Source organism: Neoarthrinium moseri, assembly GCF_022829205.1.
Source record: "Neoarthrinium moseri strain CBS 164.80 chromosome Unknown scaffold4_Wmoseri_CBS_16480, whole genome shotgun sequence".
Lineage (NCBI taxonomy): Eukaryota > Fungi > Ascomycota > Sordariomycetes > Amphisphaeriales > Apiosporaceae > Neoarthrinium > Neoarthrinium moseri.
This window is the reverse complement of record NW_026055118.1, coordinates 474,086-493,045: the sequence shown is the minus strand read 5'-3', so window position 1 is coordinate 493,045 and position 18,960 is coordinate 474,086. Positions and strand designations below refer to the sequence as shown.

Below are 18,960 nucleotides of genomic sequence, written 5' to 3'. Positions count from 1 at the left end.
ATGATGAAGGCCTCGAGGCCTCTGGTGACGACCGGTCTGTCGCCCTTATCAGATACCTCGTCGGTCCTCGGACAGGGGCATTCACCCCACCAGCGCGACAGGATGGAGGCCTCGTACGAATCCGAACATGCTAACAACGGCGACCTCGCACATCGCGCCTGCGAGAAGTGCCGGTCGTCAAAGAGGAAATGCGACAAGACGCTGCCCTACTGTACGAGATGTACCAGGTAAGCAGAGTTCAATCGCCTTTGGCGCCATGTCCTTCCTGCACGTGCCGTCTCCTCGGGGCCGCTACCGTTTGAGAGCCAGCCAGTGTTCACCAGAGGGGAACATGGATGTAGGCAGATTCCCAGCGCGGCGTCATCGTTGAGAGAGAGAGAGAGAGAGAGAGAGAGAGCCTCAGCTGATCGTGTATCAGATTAAATGCAAAGTGTGTTTACTTGGCCGACTCGGTGGGCGTAAACCCAGGGGGAAACGGCGCCCCGGTGGTCATATTTCAACCGCATGGACTCACAAATGATGTTTCTCTGAGGGGCGTGGATCCGCTCGAAGACATCACGGCCTCTCAGATCCTGTCCTTGATACCGACGGATGCCCAGATGGGCGAGAAGCTGGATTGGTCGGATGCTGTCCGGGGTTATTTCGATTATGTCCATTCCTGGTACGCAGTGGTTCATCGGAATCTATTCGAGCAACAGCTGGCTGCACTCACGGCGGCAGTGGACTCTCCTCAGTCTCAAGTAACTCAGGTATACTCACCACCTCTGACGAACTCACCTTCCGAAAAGTCAGTTACGCCAAGCCAAACCGTTACGGCACTGGGGTCCATGTCGGAGCCGCAGATGAGCAGAGAGTTTGCGCTACTCATTGTCACAATGCACATGGTGACACGACATCGGTATACCAAAAACGGGGAGCGCCCCATGTTTGACGAACTTTACCACTTCGTCAAGCGCGTTGTTGCACTCGCACTCCTCGACAGTCCTCTTCCAAGGATCGAACTGGTACAGTGCGGCGCATTGCTAGCCTTGTATGAATATGGCCACGGAGACTCCTTGTTGGCGTACCGAACCCTTAGTGAAGCTGCAGGTGCGGCGAGGGTTCTCGAAGTGAAGCCAGGGCAGATGGATGGGGAAGGCGCGGCCGATTTGAAGGGCGAGCTCACCATGGAAGAGGAGCAGAAAGGCGGCTTGTGGTGGAGTCTATTCATCCTGGACCAGTATGTTACCCACCCCTGGTATCGCCACGGATTCGCCAACTGGCAGTCTTTGAGCGGTTGAGCTTTCTGGATGGCTGTTTGACATGTGCTAACCGCATCAACCAGGTTCATCCACCGAGACGAAGTGTCCAAAAATCTACCTTTTGTACTGGAGAGCCCGGAATTGACGACCCTCCTGCCAGGATCGGTTACAGCATCGAATTGCTCTCGGGTTGTTGGTCATCCGGGGCGATTCGATGTCAAGTATATCTGCGAGCCACCGCCACCTCCACGCCAACGGCTGCCCATCAGTGTCGAACTCAACACAAGACAAATGGAGTCGTTCCAACTATCTGCCAAGGTCGCAAGCCTGCTGCACAGGGCTCTTAGACATGAGCACTACGTACGAACGAGACCAGGCTATCTCCCACCTGTCAACTCATTTTCGAGTCTCGATGCCGAAATCCGACGAGCCACCATGACGTTATTACAGGATGATGTTGCCAATTGGCAGGTTACACTAGACTGCTTTGCAATGTGTTGCTCGTAAGTCGACGCTTTCGGGGCTGACGTGGTGGTTTGCCGAGGGCTAGCAAAAGGTCCCATTTGGCTAACTTATCTCTCAGCGCACTTTTCAGCCTCTACCTTCCATATCTCCCTGTGCTGGAAACAAAGTCTGCAGCGGAGATTAAGCAGGATGCAGACCTGAGCATGGCACTGGCTGCCTTACGATTTGCAGCTCAACTGTCCACGGATATCAGCTGCAAGGTCAATGCCGATATCAAGCGGGGAGAGGAGGGGGTAGCCTTGAAATATATTGTTGCCCCCGCCGCACCGACATGCTACCTCGTCGTAAAAACGTACGCAAGCTTACGCCGAATATTTCCAGAAGAGTGGGATCACTGCCAGGAGGCTATGGTTGATAAATTCGAGAGCTTGAGGTTCTTTAGCTACCGTTGGGGAATTGCAGGTAAGTTGAAGGAAGTTTTTTGATATTTTGAAGGCCTATACGGCAACTAACCGACCTTTCAACAACAGAAAAGATGATGCGTCAACTGCAAGAAGTTGCGGGATTGGACCGGAATGAATTCATCAAACCCGAAACGCTTGCGTCGATTTCGATTCTCACCAGTGGGCCAATGGACCTAAGTCGGTAAAAGGCAGACGTTGATGAATGAAGAGCGCCAAGTAGTCAATACATGACGGAACGGGATTTCAAGGCTGTCTACGTAGGATGTACGACCCCCTCGCTCGGGCCCGGCAGCACTTTCGTTGGATAAAAACAACACACCCTTGTGACGCGTTGGCTCCGGCCTGATCGGGAGGCTACCCTGAAAGTTTGGAGAACTCGCACACTGAGGCTTTTTCTCCTCCCTCTCGGCAATGCAACAGAGATGGCACTCTACCAGAGCACTACCACCGCCGAGTCACCGCATATTGAGGCGTATCTGAGAGGAAACATTATGGGCCGACAGTCTCGACGTTGTTGACCACGCAGTTATTGACTGCTATGATTCACGATGGAGACCATCCAGTCTTTACGCAGTATATACTTGGGAAGTGTATCGGAGGCTTTCTAAAGTCTCGTGGACTGTACGATATGGGGATTTAATTGGGTAGGAAAACCCGTCTTGGGTCAAGGAGTCAATCAGCATTGGGGGGACCGGTCTAGTCCTTGCGATACCCACGGGCAATCTGCGGAGTTGGTATTCTGAAAATGAAGGATTGTATGATGCAGTAAACCTAAAAATTTTACATACAAGGTTCATGTCATGATATGTCCTGCGATCTGATGTTGTGTTCTTGCGATTTCCTAGGCTTCGTCCTTCTCATATCTTACCTATTGGACGAAGCTGGTAGAATACACGGTGCCCAAAGACATTTCGATAACCTATGTACATAATATCGATTCGGCAGTTTCGCAAGCCACAAACAGTATATGCTGGTTGCATCAAACAAAATTTTTGTCACCTGTACGAATGTGGGAAGAGGAGTACACAAGAGAGCACCTATTCCGTCCAACGCGGTACAACATGAGGTCAGACAAGTCATCGCTATCTATTCATTACGTCGATACCGTAGCCGGTGCAGGAAATCCTGAATCTACAAACACTCTCGCTAAACAGCCCATAGCAGGACTTTTGATGGGGTGGGCAAAGCTTGAACCCTCGCTTGTCCCTGCCGTTCCCCAGGTTTGCCGACGGAACCCCCAGTATGTACAAAAGGAACAACTCCCCCATGTCGAAGGCATATACACATATACACAAGCCAGCCCTATGATCCCGATGGTGTTATATACCGTTTGACGACCTTCGTCCCACGAAAGGTCGTCAGCATCTTTGTGCGCCCAGTGCGGTCAGCCCAAGCCTTGTTGAATTCCCCCACCAACCCCAACCCCAACTTTCATTGCTCGATATCCGGGCGAGCTAGGGAGTTAATCCGTTGCTGCCGACCACAAGGATAAGCAGCATCCCGTTGAGCAGACAGACGGCCACAAAGGTCATCCACACGGCGGCCTGGTACAGGAAGCTGAGCGAGTCCTGGCGGTACAGCATGGCACCCAGGCCCATGCACCCCGCGAACAGGCTCGCGACGACGGCCAGGATGACGCCGGCGTCGACCTCGAGACGCAGCCGGTGGCGACCCGTGGCCACCAGCACGCCCGCGATCACGGTGAGGATGATGGCGCCGACGTAGGACAGCACGATGCTGCGGTGGAGCACCGTCTCCTTGAACCGCTCCACGCGCTGCTCCTCGATGCTCGGCAGGGCGGCGTAGTGTGCCGCGAACCCGTAGACGGGGAACTCGGCCGACGAGGCGTCCTCGTCCTCGGTCGCCTCCGTGTCGGTCGCCTGTGTCGACGGCCGTGCGCTGAAGTAGTCCATCCCTTGGGACCCGTTCATCAGGGGCTGGCGCTCGGCATCCTTGCCGGACGAGCGGGAGAAGAGGCCCCGGATGGACCTCACGGGGGCGCCCAGCACGTTCTTCATGGTCTCCAGGCCGGGGAAAGCGCCGGAGTCGTCGGGGTCCAGTTCGATGTAGTACTCGTCGCCGGCCTCGCTGCCGTTGTCGTACTCGTTCCACCCCTGCGGCGCCGGCTCCTGGACCTGGATGTGTCTCGATTGCCGCGTCTGGGAGGAGAGCCGGCTATGCTGGAGGCTGCTCCTCCGGGAGCCGCGGGGTTGGGCGTCGGGCATTGCGTCACTCGACCCGGGCCGTTCGACGGGCGAGGCAATGCCGGGCGAAGCGGCTTGTATCGTCGTCAGGATGTCGCGGTACTGCAATTGAAGCGGGTGGAAGTCGCGCTTCGTGAAGCTCTTGTAGTTGCAGAGCACGTTGTCGGTGAACCTGGCCGTCAACGTCGTGGAGCCGGTCCATTTCTGCGCCAGACATCATTGTTAGCTCAAAGTTGGGCCCAAGGTTGTCATGGTGGTGGAGGGCAGGGCTTAGCGGCGGGTGGTCAACGAACCTTATACTTCTTCATAATCTTCCTGAATGCCTCGACCTGGGCGCGAACGAAGCGCTGCAGGTCCCTGATATCATCGCCACACTCGACTACATCTTGCTGGTACTTGAGGAAGCGGCGCTGCCTCTTGGGGGTGACGCCCCGACCGCCGGCACATCGTAGGATGAGGGTGTTGATGAGCCCCGAGGTGCCCTTGAGGCGGCGCGAGATCTCGTCGGCCTTGCTGGCGACGAAGAGGCCGACACGGTCGTGCTGGCGGCAGAGCTCCTGGTAGAAGTCGTTCTCGAAGCGCTCGAGGGCGTGGTCGACCTGGCCGGGGATGGCAATGGCCGTGGCCTGGCCTTTAGTGGTGTGCAGCCTGATCAGGTGCTTGAGCGAGTTGTAGTCGATGTTGTGGAGGCTCCATCGCGGCACGGATTCGGCCTCGAAGTAGTCGCCGTATTTCATGCTCGGGCGGCGCAATGCATTCCTGGCGTGGGCAGAGGGGATCACTGACGCGCGAGGGCTCCGGCTCTCTTGAGACGCCCGCGGGAATGTGGGACGGGGCCAATTGGCAGCGCAGGTGTCGATATAACTTGGCAGGACGTAGGTATCTGAAACTTGTCTGCAGAGGCGGTGGCTTGAACAAAGAAACGGGACGGCCGAGCTAGGAGACGGGGCGGGATTCCGGGCGTGTAAGTAGTTATGTATGTATGTATGCCACTTGGGTAGTACGTGATGGGGTCGTCGTCAGTAATACCCAGGTACCGGCAATCGCAGAGAGAGTGCAGCATGCAGCCAGCCAGCCAGCCAGCCAGCCAACCTGCCTGCCAAGTCAGGCCCAGCCCGGGCTATCTTGGTTAGTTATCGCCCGTGGGGATGCAAGTCCCGCCGTGGCCCGCCGCGATGGTGATGACGTCCCAGCTATGGGGCGGCGATTGGGCAGTCTTCTCGATCGGGAGAAGCTTGGGACGGGCTAGGGATGGGTCTGTGGCACACTGGCACCACCTTGCCTGCTTGGCCTGCCTAACGCACTGCTGTGGACTGTGCTAAGTTATGGTAGCGGACGCGCCCTTGCACTGCACTTGACTGCAGTCTGCAGAACAACCACCGAAAAGACAGCAGTGACAAGCCGCCTGCAGTCTGCGATCTCCGATCACTCAGCCGACCGCCCGAAGAAGCTTTGATGGAAAAGCTCAATCCCTCTCCCAATCGTCTCCCAATGGCTGGCAATTGGTTAGCCTGGTAAAGGTGCTGAGATCAGCGCTTGTGGTTGTTTTCCCACGTGCAGGCCCGACTAGCATAAACCCTATTGCGTTGTGGAGCGTCACGCCAACCGACTCGATCGGATAGCCCTGAAGCTGGCCTTGTCGTGCAGCGCGCAAGGCAATGCAGGCAGGTAGGTAGTTCCAGTAGACCGCGGACACCGACGTCTACCTCCCAAGGTAAGGTCTTTGGTAGTGCCGCTTTCGGTGGTGTGTCGCGTGCGCCAACTGCCGGACGACTTACCAACCAAGCCTAAAGGGAACTCGGAAGGGAAATTATCTTGGTGAAGCAGAGGAGGCGAAGCGAAACTCTAATGCGAGCAAGCGTCTTGTGAGGGTCTCTCGTACTGCAGTCTCTCGCGAGGAATCGGGACGCCGCAAGAGAGGGAGAAAAACTTGGGTCGCCGCTAAAGTCAGAGCCTGAGCGTACAGTGGCCTAGTTAAAATCTAGTTCTCATGTGCCGGCACGACAGTTGATGGCGCTGCACCGTTGTTGGGAGGAGCACAAGCGCACTGCTGCTTGCGGCCGTGCAAGGTTGTCTGCCCAACGACCGAGAAGCTTCAGTCAACTGGAGGACCGTCTTGTGGTAGCACATGCATCGGCATCCCTGCGATGCAACCCCAGCTACCTTGCATACGATAACGAGCGAGCCTCTCCCAGTTTCCCAGTGGTATCCGCCAAGCCCATTCTCCCACGATACTCTGAGCGGCTGCCAAGTGCTGATTACTCTGCATACACTCTCCAACAAATAACACATCCTCATCCAAGGCTATCGACTGGTTGGCCTCTTTGTCTATTCCATTGCCCTTCTCGGCGCTTTTCCCTGGTACTTGCAGAGGATCACTTAGCCTATTACGAGTTACAACGCCACTCAGACACCCATGTGTTTACCTGCTCTCGGCCCACTGTCTAACTGGAGATCTGGCCCAGCCTCCAGCCTCCAGCTTCCAGGGCCCCTTGAGGTGGGTTACGGGGCTACTATGTACTTCATGTAGGCGGATGGGGCCCAACTAGGAGGGGGCCCCAAATCCAGGGCTGAGAGCGGCACCAGTCGGCTCACAGGGGATGCTCCTCCAGCTACGGAATCACAGCCCGTAAACGACGTTCATATATCTTATCGTGAGGCCAGTTCCCCATGCAAGGTGGGTCAGTGACTTGCAAAAGTCTTGAAGCTGTTGGTCTTGCCAGTACTGTATCGACTCACAGCCTGCAACTTAAAGCTTGTGGTGTACGCTATCTCTCGGCTGAACACCACAGAAACTGTTCTTTCACCGATGCGATACTTGCCAATTGACCCAATCGGCATCCGGGTCCTGCCTACCCTGGGGCGCTTATCTGCAGAAACCTTACCTGTGTCCACCGGTGCGCATATACTGTGTATTATCCCTCCCTCCCAGAGTCGCGTGCGTAGCTACTGAATTAGGCGAGTGCGGAATGTGACACTCCTACGCCCTTATACTCGTGAACCTGGAAGCGAAGTGCAGACATCGACCTTATTCCAACGGCGGGTGCGACACCCTGGTTCCCCGGCTCGATGGAGTACACTTTGTAGGCTTCTCGCCATTGTATAGTAATCGATCCACATCGGACAGCGGACAGCTCAGGTCACCGAAGTTCGGTCCCATTGCCGACGGCCTGCGGCGGCCCGCAGCCGACCTCACCTGAACACGATCACAGGGAGTATACAGAGGAGCAGGCAAACCGGACTAGCTGCGATCTCAGGACTCTCTGGGAAACTATATGTCGCTGAAAATGGCACAAACTCATTTCTTCTACCCCGCTAGGGTTACCACCCATCTCACAAAGAACCCCATGACTCCGTCGGGCTGCAGTCCCTCTCCACTCAGCCAACAACTAAGGTATAGCTGGGGGTTACGGAACACGTCTGCGGAACATACCGAAGAGAGAAAAATAATTAGTATCCGAAACCCGACTCGGATCTCCCTCCGACCCCATTCCTGAGTACGAACATGACTACATGGTACTATTTTTGAAGTCATCTCAATGGCGCTCGAAACCGGGCCCTAGGAATCAAACCCCGACCCTCCAGAGGGATCGCCACTGTCGTGCAGCGCACACGTCGAATCGGGAAACCTGTACGCCAGACGACCACGGTTCTATATGTAGGCTTCCGTAGACGGCAGGAGCCTCGTTCGAGTCGTACATCATAATAACTGAATGCCCCGTTGACCCCTCCGCACGTTTCCACTGCGCGTTCAGAGGTGACCCTAAGGCAAAGGGAGCCCAACGAAGCTGCCTACTACTATGTATGCTAAGACCCTGAAATCTTCATCAAAGCAACGCGCCCGCAGTACCTAGACTAGTCCAACACAGGACGCTGTGGAGCGTAAACGGCTCTGGACCTTTAGCCATGTTCAATATATGACTAAGACCCAGCTCAATCTGGTGTGGCGCACCGGCGGGAAAGTTTCAGGGGCTTGCCGCAGGCAAAGGAGTCGGCCAAGCGAAGAAGAAGCCGTTTGTTCACTAACTATGCCACTAGCCCACTCGTAGGCCGTCTCTGTGTTCACAACCATCTTGCATAGTGTTTCCTGCAGATTTCAATTGCCGATGACCCTCGGCATGCCAATTAAGGTTGGATGTTCGAACGAATACTCATTCATCTTGCCGTGCACAGCATATTGCGTGCTTACCACCGTGAGCAATATTGCAGACTTCACCATTGACTCGTCTGATTCCGCAATGGCAAGTCCAGCTCCCCATTGGCTTTACACAAAGCCTGACTCGGCCCGTGGGCCTCTCACGACAATGCGACAATAATATTCCGCTGCGCCTCGAGTCTTCTCGGCCAAATTAAAATAACATGCACGCTATTGCTACCCTGGCGGGTTCCAATCCAACCCGGAAAAGTGCATTGCGTTGCTCAGACATGGTACTTGGACATGGTATAGCAACGCTTTGTATGCAAGCCAAGGGATGGTATACTATCACGCCATTCTTAGCGGGGCATACGCCCCACAAAAACTGAAGATTCGTTCGAGCTTACTAACCTTGAATAAGCTTCCCACAAGACAGACATCTATCTGCACGTGGATTTTTTTCGAGAAAGGCCTGCCGATCGTTAAAGGATAGGAAGAATCGGGGGAAGTAAATCAGCATAATGTCGAGTGCAGTACGAAGTTCTGCGCGGTTGGCGGGGCTTGCTCGCAAGGCGCTCCCTGTCTCCGCCCGGGGCTATGCAACCTCGATTCCGGCCGGAGCCCATCATCAAGTCGTGGTTGTCGGCGCCGGGACGGGAGGTGTCACAGTCGCTGCCCAGCTGCTCCGGGCCAGGGGCTCCGAGAAGACCGATATTGCCATTCTGGACCCCGCTGCCACGCATCACTACCAGGTATGCTTCACCTTGACCTCCCCATCAACTCCCAGCCCACGGACCGGCTGACCGCCGCCCACCACAGCCCGGATGGACGCTTGTCGGCTCCGGCCTCAAGCCCCTGAAGGACATGAGCCGGCAGCTAGACGCCGTCATCCCCGCCGGCACGCAGCACTACCCGCTGCGGGTGTCGTCATTTGACCCGGAGAACAACGCGGTCAAGACCGCCGAGGGCGTGGACATCACCTACGACTACCTGGTCGTGGCCCCGGGACTCGAGACCAACTTTTCCGGCATCGCTGGCCTGCAGGATGCCTTGCAGGACCCTGCCAGCCTCGTCTCGTCCATCTACTCGGACAAGACGGTCGAGCAGGTCTGGAGGAACGTCCAGGCGTTCAAGGAGGGCGAGGCCCTCTTTACTCAGCCCGCCGGCATCATCAAGTGTGCTGGCGCCCCGCAGAAGATCATGTGGATGGCCCTGAGCCAGTGGAAGCGTGACGGAATTAGGGATCAGATCCGTCCTACTTTCGCAACCGGCGCACCAGGTGAGTTCCGCTTACCATCCTGCACCACCAATGGCGTGTTCATTGCGAGGTAATGCGATTTCGCTAACATGATCATATAGCTATGTTCGCCGTGCCCAAGTACTCTCAGGCGCTTGAGCAGCTCCGCCAGGAGCGTGGCGTGGATGGTCTCTTCCAGCACAACCTGGTCAGCGTTGACGCCAAGAACAAGGTCGCCACATTCAAGAACCTCGCGGACGAGGGCAAAGAAGTGCAACGAGAGTACGGTTTCCTGCACGTAGTGCCGCCTCAGAAGCCATGGGATTGGATCGCAAAGTCACCTTTGGGTACGTCTATACCTCTTGATGGTGTTACGGAAGATATACCTGCCCAATGTAATCTGATCGCTGACTGTGCATGTCTTCGAAACAGCCGACGCCGCCGGTTGGGTTGACGTCGACAAGTCCACCACCCAGCACACCAAATACTCCAACGTTTTCTCCCTGGGCGACGCCTCCAGCTTGCCCAACAGCAAGACGGCGGCCGCCATCTCCTCTCAGGCCCCTGTCTTAATCAGCAACCTCGTCGCAGCCATGCGTGGCGAGCAGGGCAAGGCTTCCTACGACGGCTACGCCAGCTGCCCGCTGCTCACGGGCCACAACGAGCTCATGCTCTGCGAGTTCAAGTACGGCGGCGTGCCCAAAGAGACCTTTGCCGGTGTCTTTGGTGGCCAGGAGAAGCCGAGACGGGCTTTCTATCACTTGAAGAAGGATTTCTTCGTAAGTTGCAACTCTCTTCCTCGTCGTGTGACGATAGGCTTGGCCACAACTAATATCGGACTCTAGCCCCTTGTCTACTGGAACAGCTTTGTGAAAGGAACTTGGTTTGGTCCCAAGGGCTGGTCGAAGCCGAAGAGCTCGTAAGGAGCCTCCGAATATGTTGTACGATTGCGGTGAGATAGCGCTGTCAGGACCTCACCCTAAATCTCATCCCTGAGTGGAGAAGAGCAAGTTAGAACCGTGGCTCTCAGATTCATTAGAGTGGCTCAGCAGAATGCGAGCCGTCCGATATAGAACAGAATGCAAGAAAAAATAAGTCTAAGCCCGGCCTATGTGAAATGATGCTGGTCTCCGATGTGACAAATTGTGCACGGTGCTTGAATTGTCACACCAACCAGAAAGAGGAAGTGGCATCTGTCGTACTGGCCTGAATGGTTCTCCGGCATTTGGAAACGGCGCATTTGTGGACCTGAAGTTGGTAATTGATTCTAGGCTTCAGGTCATTCAGGCCCCCATGATATGGCTTAGGCCGTGGCTATCTGCAATATGCGTTGGCCTAGTATCCTGTGCCGGAGAGCGATCCCAACATCGCGTGGATGCAACTATAATCCGAACTGTGTGCTGCATCAAGTTTTGTTCAGATTGTTGGACTGTTCTGGCATTGAGGGATAAAACAGCCGCAAACTGCTCATCTAAATGCAACTGGCCAACACGAACCGGACGGGTTCGTTTTCCAGACTTGGCAAAGTTTACCAGGCCGCCGACATTGGTGTGGCCGGAATTTGTTCCGGCCACGGTCGGCCATGGCCGGATGAAAGTGGAGTAGTCGCATTCTATTACTCAACCATCGCTCGGCAGCCGCACCGGAAAGCATCATCTGACCCCCCTCTGGAATCACGGTGGCTTTAATAAAACGTCAGAACATGGACTCTTAGGTCATTCCGTCGTCTTAAAAAGTGTGCTTGTATTTCGTTTCAGAGTTTTTGCCCGTAAGTCTGTTTATGCAAGCTCCCATTCCTTCGCTGCACTTTACTGATATCCTTCATATCGAGACCCCGTATCGAGCGCATCTGAATGGCATCACGGCGGGAGGCCAGCAGGTGCAGGAAGTGATAAGACGGCTGCGCATCTATGGTTGGCTATTTTGTTGAGGTTGACAAACAGAAATGCAGAGCTACTGCCGGTGCGAAAGATAATACGTCACGAGTGCGAGGCCGGTCAGTGTGCAGTGGCCGGAATGATTCCGGCCACGATGTATATTAGCGACTGAAGCGACCGGTCGGCGGAGGAGTGATTTTTGGCTCACAAAATTCCAGTGCGCAGGCCGAAACCACCAGCACAGGAGCCAAAAATTACAGTGTGCAAGTGCAACACAGAGCTCCTGACAGCCCATCTATCAGTCACTTGTCCATTACTTCAACAATCATCAACTCTACCTTCAACATGGCAACCCAAGAAGCCTCCCAAGTGAAACGTGATCTCGAAGTCCTAACGGACACGAGGCCGGACGATGTTTCTCTTCCCGCCTTCATGGTTTCAACCACGCGGGGTTTCCTACCTCGCATGGAACCAATCGTCGACCTACCCTCTGAGTTCGATGTGGTTGAGTCCCTGCTCACACGCATGCCAGTCAAGACCTTGTCCGGAGCCCCGGGCCTTCTTGCCAGCGGTGCCCTTGGAGATGCTGTCCATGATGAGCTATCCGACCTAACGGACCAGGTCGAGAAGTATAAGGACAACCTGCCTTTGGTCAATGCCCTATATAGAGACTACTCCTTCCTGGCTTCGGCCTATCTTCTCGAACCTTGTCACATGAAGTTTGTCAAAGGGGAGGGCTACGGTCTTGCGCGAGAGGTGTTGCCCGTGCAGTTGGCACGACCTATTGCCCGATGCGCTGAACTGTGAGTTCTTATCTTTTTTTGTTAAAGGTCATTCCATTGCTTGCACCTATATACCTCCGAAACAGACCATTGGCCCGCCCAGCGTTGGCATGCTGAGGAATAGGGCTCACAACTGTTACTATTTCAATATTACGCATTTCCAGAATGATTCCCACCCTAACAAATATTATCATCCAGGTGTGGCTTCAAGCCCTTCATGGAGTATGCTGGGTCATACGCTCTGTTCAACTACCGCCTCGTGGACCCGGCACTAGGTCTTGAATACTCTAACCTGCGCCTTATCCGAGCCTTCGAGCACGGTTTGGACCCTTCATCATCCGAAGCAGGCTTTGTGCTCACTCACGTGGCTATGGTCAAGCATTCGGGCCCCCTCATTTCGGGAGTCACAACCTGTCTTCGCACAATCTCGGAACCTAGCCCAGATCGTCGTGTGTTCAACAGCGGGTTGCAGGAGATCCTGACTGCACTTCGCCAAGTCAACACTGTGATAGAGACCATGTGGTCTGTCTCCAAGCCTCGGTCCTATACTTCTTTCCGCACTTTCATCTTTGGTATTACCTCGCAGTCCATGTTCCCCAACGGCGTCATTTATGAAGGCGTCGGCGACGGTTCGCCTCAGCACTTCCGCGGCGAGAGCGGTGCCAACGACTCAATGATCCCGCTGATGGACAACTTCTGCCAGATCGGTATGCCAGATACGCCCTTGACTGAGATCCTGAAGGACTTCAGGTCTTATCGACCTGGTGATCACCGACAGTTCCTGGAGTGGGTCAAGGAGGAGAGCATCGATCGTGGCGTGCGGGAGTTCGCTTTAGCGTCTAATGCCACTGACGAAGACAGAGAGCCCGTCCTGGAGTCGCGAAGACTCTGGCTCAAGATCGTGAACCAAGTCAGGGACTTCAGATGGAGACACTGGTGCTTTGCGCGTGAATACATTCTTAAGCAGGTAAGTTCGCTCCTTTCGACGTCGTATTCCGGTGTATTCCTGCGCGTAGTGTAAACTAACAAAATAACAGACAAGCCACCCGACCGCTACTGGGGGGTCGCCCATCGTGACATGGCTGCCCAACCAATTGCAAGCCGTTATGGAGGACATGGTGGAAATCTACGACAGCTTCGGAGGTAAGACCGGAAACCTCGGGGCTGAGTGTGACGATATCATGGATTTGGTTGAGAGGCAGAGAGATGGTCTTAGAAAAGAGGTTAGAAAGTATTGTGCTGAAAGAGGTGTCCCTGACCATGCTTAATTAGACCTGAAGGCATTGTGGATGGCATCTTTCACTCTTTCAGTGGTTGAAACTCCGCAAATAGAGACAATGACACTACCATTTCATTCCCCCAAGAGATAACTAGAATCCATATCAGTCTCACTAGGATCGCCTCAAGTCAACACATTAATCCAGAATCGAACTACATCAAAGATAACCAACTACTTTGGCGACCTCCAACCAATAAATGCTCAAAAGCGTATGACAGTCGAATTTCGACCAGAATGGACCCTGGTCCGTCCAGATTGATGATCAATGAATGATGAAGTCTAAGTACTTCTTCTCACTCCTCAGAACTGGAACGGTGAGGTACCTGCCACCTCATTGAATGGATCAAGGGCCACAAGACCAAGATCGAATGAATCGATATTCTGATCATCTGGCCACGAGGGCAGGATGTCTGAAATTTGAGTTGTCGCAGCCTGAATTACGGGTCAGCATGAGACTCTAGCCAAGCCAATGATTCTGTAGATCGGGCTTAAGTACTTACATAGTTGGAGATAAGACTGCTGTTGTCTGGGTCGCTAGTAACCATCGGCTGATAGGTACTGTCTGCACTGTAAGGTGGATACGGTATCTCGTCTGGATGCGACTGGTACCAGTCGATTGTCTTTTCTGCGACTGCCTCTAGACCGCGCAGGACACAGAGGCACTGCTCCAGCTTATCGTAGTCCTGCCTGACCTTGAAGGTAAGCGTAATGATTTTGATACCGTCCTTGGCTAGCTTCTGATCTTGTAATACGAAATCGTTCCTTGGGTAATATTGGCAGTTGGCAAGAAGAATAATGACGCCGGAAAACAACGCCCAGATGTTCAGCCTGCATTACATCGTAGGTCAGCACCCTTTCCAGATAACGGGCGAAGGATAAGCTCACCAAACGCTGCATCCACTCTGTGGCCCGGATAGAAAAAGACGAACGCTACCCCTACTTGCCGCCACACACCGAGCCCACGCTGACGGCAGCGGTGGTTGCATGTGTTTCATACATATTTCCGTGTTGTTGTCCATTTTCTCTAGTGTCCTCCGACCGAATTCACCAATGGCCTTCACCCACTCGCTATCAACGGAGTAAATACCATGAATGCATACTAAGCATAGCAGGTAGTGGTGCTGGAGAGTTGTCATATGAACGATTGCATGTTTATCAAGTGTCTGCGCCATATGCTCGAACTGTAAAGGGGTAGGGATCGTTTGGCGCCATTCATCAAGCATTTTGTCGAGCTGGACCACGCGCTGCTTTCGTTCGTCAGGAGACAGCTTCTTGGACCGGAAGCTGTAGAGGCTATCATAAATCTTCCCTTGAAGATACGCCAGTCTCACTCGGGACCTGAAGTAGTTAAAGTTTGATAAGCCATCAACACTACGCAATACACCGTCATTATCCAGCGGCGAAGATCCAGGAAGATCTATGTCGACATCGATGTCTAACTGAACTGATGGTATCTTGGCCTTGACGCTAATTTCCTGTCGAAAGTCAGTGATTCATCACAATATTATACGCTAAGTTACCTTACCTTGTCCAGGGTGTAACAAATCCAGAAGATATTATCTCTTTGCTTAGCTTGATCTGGTGTAAAATGAGCATGAGAAGACCTCGTGTGTAGTTGTAGTCGGTGAGCCAGACGAACGGCGGTGCTGATTAAGACCGAAGCTGGTCTATGATGAGGGCTCGCATGGTACAAGAGGACGAGGGCCAGCATTCCCTGGACACCTAACGTGTCTTCATCCCGGACTATAAAGTCATCAAGCGCCTTCTGCGCATTGGCGACGCATTCCTGACTTCGTCTCTCGGAAAAATCATGCTGCACTATAATATGTCAGTGATGCTTTCCTGGAGAGGCGATAGTTGGTTTGATAAGTGCTTGTTAAGTGCTTGACGTGCCACTATAGCTATGCCTATGGGGTCAAGAAACAATGCAACTAGTGACAAACGCGAACATCGATACTTACCAGGATCTGCGTCTCTGGAAGTCAATCGAAAGCCCATTGCGAGGACGCAGTTAATGATTCCCCAGGCGACTCTCGACTTCTGCGTCGAGTTGGAGTAGAACTCTTGAAGTAATGTCATGAACGAGGGTTGGTGGAACAGCGGAAGGACACTATTGAAATTTGCGAAGTACGCATCGATGACAGGAAGCACCTCATTCAAGGGAAAAATATTGAAGGGATCTGAGTTATCGAGAGTCTCCGGAGTCAGGCCTTCTGAGACTGTTCCGCTAGAACTGAGCAATGGCGGGCTGCTGTCGTCCGCACTGGACGGTTTGTCAAGCAAACTTGCCAGAGACAGTGCATTGGAGGCGCCAAGGGAATCCAATTTAGACTCAATTCTGGCAAGGCGTGCTTCAAGGCTGTCTTGGTTTGCTAATCTTGGTATGGTGTCAGACTCAATACATTTGACAAGGACAGGGACTTACTCGACGTGAGCTGTCTGGTTCGGGGGGTTCATTGGCTTCTCCTTGGGAGGCATGGCCCGTCTTCGTACGATAGTAGTGGTACATTTTACTTTGTATAGCTGGCAGTTGGAGCAGACAGGTTTCACCAGATCACACTTGATTTTCTTGGAGTAGCATGTATCGCCTGGTAATTTTCATCATTAAAAGTAGTTCGTCTTGTCGCTGGGGCTGCGATCGTATATTACTCACACGCCTGCGCCGACGTTAGCTGCTCATTTACGAAACCGGGCTGGCTTTATACACTGTACCTTACGACGAGAGCTCGTCTCCATTTTGAAGACGACTTCGCGAGAGGGATCCCAGATCGAGACTCAAGCGAGACGAACTGTTAGGGTTTCTGGAAGACAACCAAACTCGAGCAGATCAAGTTTCATGGGAACTGCTTTTTTGATCACTAATAGAATCCACTGAAGACAGTCGTATCAAATTACAGGTGCGTTACACACCAAATAGGCGCAGGAGGTAGCGCTGCTGACGAGGTTGAGGTGGGATGCTTACAAATGAGGCTTATCTACTAGACTCAGCTAAGGAATATCCGACAGCGCGGCACCTGCAGCCGGCCGGCCGGCGCAGCGCCCGGTCTTACTAGATATACGAAGACAACCAAACAGACTCTGTCGTTTCGGTTACATACTTGAGTATATTGCACATTCTCTCTAGCCGATTGATCTGCGCAAAGGTATACAATGATCCTTTGTCACAAATCCAAGAAACTTGCCAATAACCCCAGACCGATCCAGCAACTCTCAAAAACACCAACTCCAGGGGTAATTGCGCATGGGGGACTATGGCCATTTCGTGGAAGAAAGCAAGAACTTGACTGGAAGAGCTAAAGTATAATTTACCTCCAGTCTCCCAACACCGTGTCCCCCTCCTTCACCCCAGCCCACACCAGACTCGCCCTCCACAACCTCTCGCACTTCTCCCGATCCTTGGCCTCGGCTCCGACGTCGCCTACTTGGGAGCCATCTAGGTAGACGCCGTTCGGCCTGTCGCCCAGAGTCTCGGAATCAAAACACGCCCTGATCACGTCGCCAGCCGACTTCTTGGTGGTGCGGAGCATGCCGTTGGGCTGCAGGGCGCTCGCGATGGGATTCAGCAGCGGCATGACGAGCTTGAAGATCATCCTCAGCGTTAAGGTCCCGCGCGAGCCCAGGCTGGATGGCATCGCGCCCGGGTCCACGCCCAGGACAGCCACGCGAGAGAGAGACTGGTCGGACTCGACCCGCCGCGAGAACTCACGCCTAGATACAACGTGAGCACAGTGAGTCTCGTAATGAGAAGGGTGGGAGGACGCGGAACTTCTCACGCACATCATCATAACCTCGCATAGCTTCGAGGCCCCGTACCTCCGGAACCCGGCCTCGATGTCGCCCGGGTGCTTCTCTGCGGAGCTCCACTTCCCTCTGGCCATGTCCTCCCCGTTCCAGGGGTCGCTTGTGAAGATCGTCTTGTACCCATCTCGGGTGTATACTTTACCCTGGGGACCAGTGGCGTTCCTTGGATCTGCGGTGCTGTACTCGTCATCTCATCAGTATAGGACAATGCTGGAAACGCCAAAGTATCAAGGAGCGGTGATTTCGCTTACTCATGTGACCAGCTTCCCAGCACCACGATTCTCCCATGCTCCTTATCCAGGCTCTGTAGCAGGAGCAGTGTCAGCAGGAAGTGGCCCAGATAGTTCACCTGGAATGCCATGTCAAAGCCATCGTTAGTCAGCGTATGCGTCGTGTACTCTTGCCAGCCAGCATTGAGAATCAGGGCACGAATCGGCGGGATCTCGCCGGCTGCTACTCTACGATTGATCTGCTCCGCGGTTGAGTGCACATTGGAAAGGCTTGCGAGGTCCAGTGGAACAAGATCGTGTGCATGACCCTCGCCATTGGAAGTCTGAAGTACCGCCCGGACGCTGCTCGCACTGTCGATGCTGCGAACGGCGTACAACCCATGGTGAGCTTGCGCTATGTGAGAATCGGAGAGAATAGCAGAAACGATTGCACTACCTAATCCACCGTTGGCACCGGTGAGAAGGATTGTGCCTGTGCGACCCATTATGTCGTAAGTATGAATGAATGAGCGACTTCGGTGGAGAGTATGAAGGGAGAGGTTGTCTTGGGACTTGATTGGCGTTGTGTGTGTGAAACTTCTATATCTAATAGACTTCGTGATTATGAGTACTTGAATTCAGCATGAGGAACGGGCACTATAAAACGGCTGAGAATGTGCTGACACGGCATTGAAATTCAGCCGCCGGCCCAAATGTCACATCTTCAAGCTATAGGCGTGAAGAGCAACGGCAGAGCCAAAGGGGGGATGTCGTATGGCAATAGGATGCCTGAACAGTCAATCAGACCTAAGTTTGCTAACGAAGCGTAGTGCGAAGCGTAGTGCGAAGGAGGTGGCCGGATCCCACGCCAAGAAGGCCTGATATTTGCTCCGTGGTAGTCGCGGGTACCCAAACATAAGTCTCCGAACGTTTGGTCCTTTGACAGGAGAGTTTCTCTCCCTAGCCTTGTCAATAAGAATAGAATCAGGAGCTCTTGACACTTAGCTCTGGCAATTAATTTGATTTCAGGAGTTGACACATATACAATGCCATGCTGTCTGCTTTCTTCACAGCTTGGGCAATTGCCGGGATGATTCGGTTCGTCGGTCCCATCCTGAGTTACACGAGCATCAGCCCACATCAACATATCATTGTTGGATATCTCAGGTATTAAGAATGCGTAATATTCAGAGTATTTATCATTCGTGATTCCACAACTCCTGCCATGCGTCATTTTTATCTACCGCCAAACGCTCCGGACCCTTG

General features: G+C 53.6%; 6 protein-coding genes across 6 annotated transcripts; 3 read left to right on the top strand and 3 right to left on the bottom strand.

Moving 5' to 3' along the window:
- JN550_001944 (uncharacterized protein) lies at positions 1–2,355 on the top strand (the record flags this gene model as incomplete). Its single annotated transcript, XM_049313184.1, has 5 exons — positions 1–227; positions 419–1,219; positions 1,325–1,744; positions 1,825–2,168; positions 2,237–2,355. The coding sequence occupies 5 exons, from the start codon at positions 1–3 to the stop codon at positions 2,353–2,355; spliced, it is 1,911 nt and encodes a 636-aa protein (XP_049176005.1).
- Positions 2,356–3,624: 1,269 nt separating this feature from the next.
- Positions 3,625–5,111, bottom strand: JN550_001943 (uncharacterized protein; the record flags this gene model as incomplete). Its single annotated transcript, XM_049313183.1, has 2 exons — positions 3,625–4,578; positions 4,668–5,111. The coding sequence occupies 2 exons, from the start codon at positions 5,109–5,111 to the stop codon at positions 3,625–3,627; spliced, it is 1,398 nt and encodes a 465-aa protein (XP_049176004.1).
- A 3,919-nt stretch (positions 5,112–9,030) lies between these two features.
- JN550_001942 (uncharacterized protein) lies at positions 9,031–10,669 on the top strand (the record flags this gene model as incomplete). Its single annotated transcript, XM_049313182.1, has 5 exons — positions 9,031–9,261; positions 9,329–9,788; positions 9,869–10,093; positions 10,179–10,525; positions 10,592–10,669. The coding sequence occupies 5 exons, from the start codon at positions 9,031–9,033 to the stop codon at positions 10,667–10,669; spliced, it is 1,341 nt and encodes a 446-aa protein (XP_049176003.1).
- Positions 10,670–11,968: 1,299 nt separating this feature from the next.
- JN550_001941 (uncharacterized protein) lies at positions 11,969–13,673 on the top strand (the record flags this gene model as incomplete). Its single annotated transcript, XM_049313181.1, has 3 exons — positions 11,969–12,426; positions 12,604–13,372; positions 13,443–13,673. The coding sequence occupies 3 exons, from the start codon at positions 11,969–11,971 to the stop codon at positions 13,671–13,673; spliced, it is 1,458 nt and encodes a 485-aa protein (XP_049176002.1).
- Positions 13,674–13,984: 311 nt separating this feature from the next.
- Positions 13,985–16,162, bottom strand: JN550_001940 (uncharacterized protein; the record flags this gene model as incomplete). The annotated part of the gene is made up of 6 exons (XM_049313179.1): positions 13,985–14,116; positions 14,185–14,512; positions 14,639–15,159; positions 15,210–15,502; positions 15,646–16,061; positions 16,110–16,162. 6 exons carry the CDS (start codon positions 16,160–16,162, stop codon positions 13,985–13,987), a joined length of 1,743 nt encoding a protein of 580 aa, XP_049176001.1.
- Positions 16,163–16,989: 827 nt separating this feature from the next.
- JN550_001939 (uncharacterized protein) lies at positions 16,990–18,200 on the bottom strand (the record flags this gene model as incomplete). Its single annotated transcript, XM_049313178.1, has 3 exons — positions 16,990–17,392; positions 17,462–17,662; positions 17,737–18,200. The coding sequence occupies 3 exons, from the start codon at positions 18,198–18,200 to the stop codon at positions 16,990–16,992; spliced, it is 1,068 nt and encodes a 355-aa protein (XP_049176000.1).
- Between the last annotated feature and the right edge of the window lie 760 nt (positions 18,201–18,960).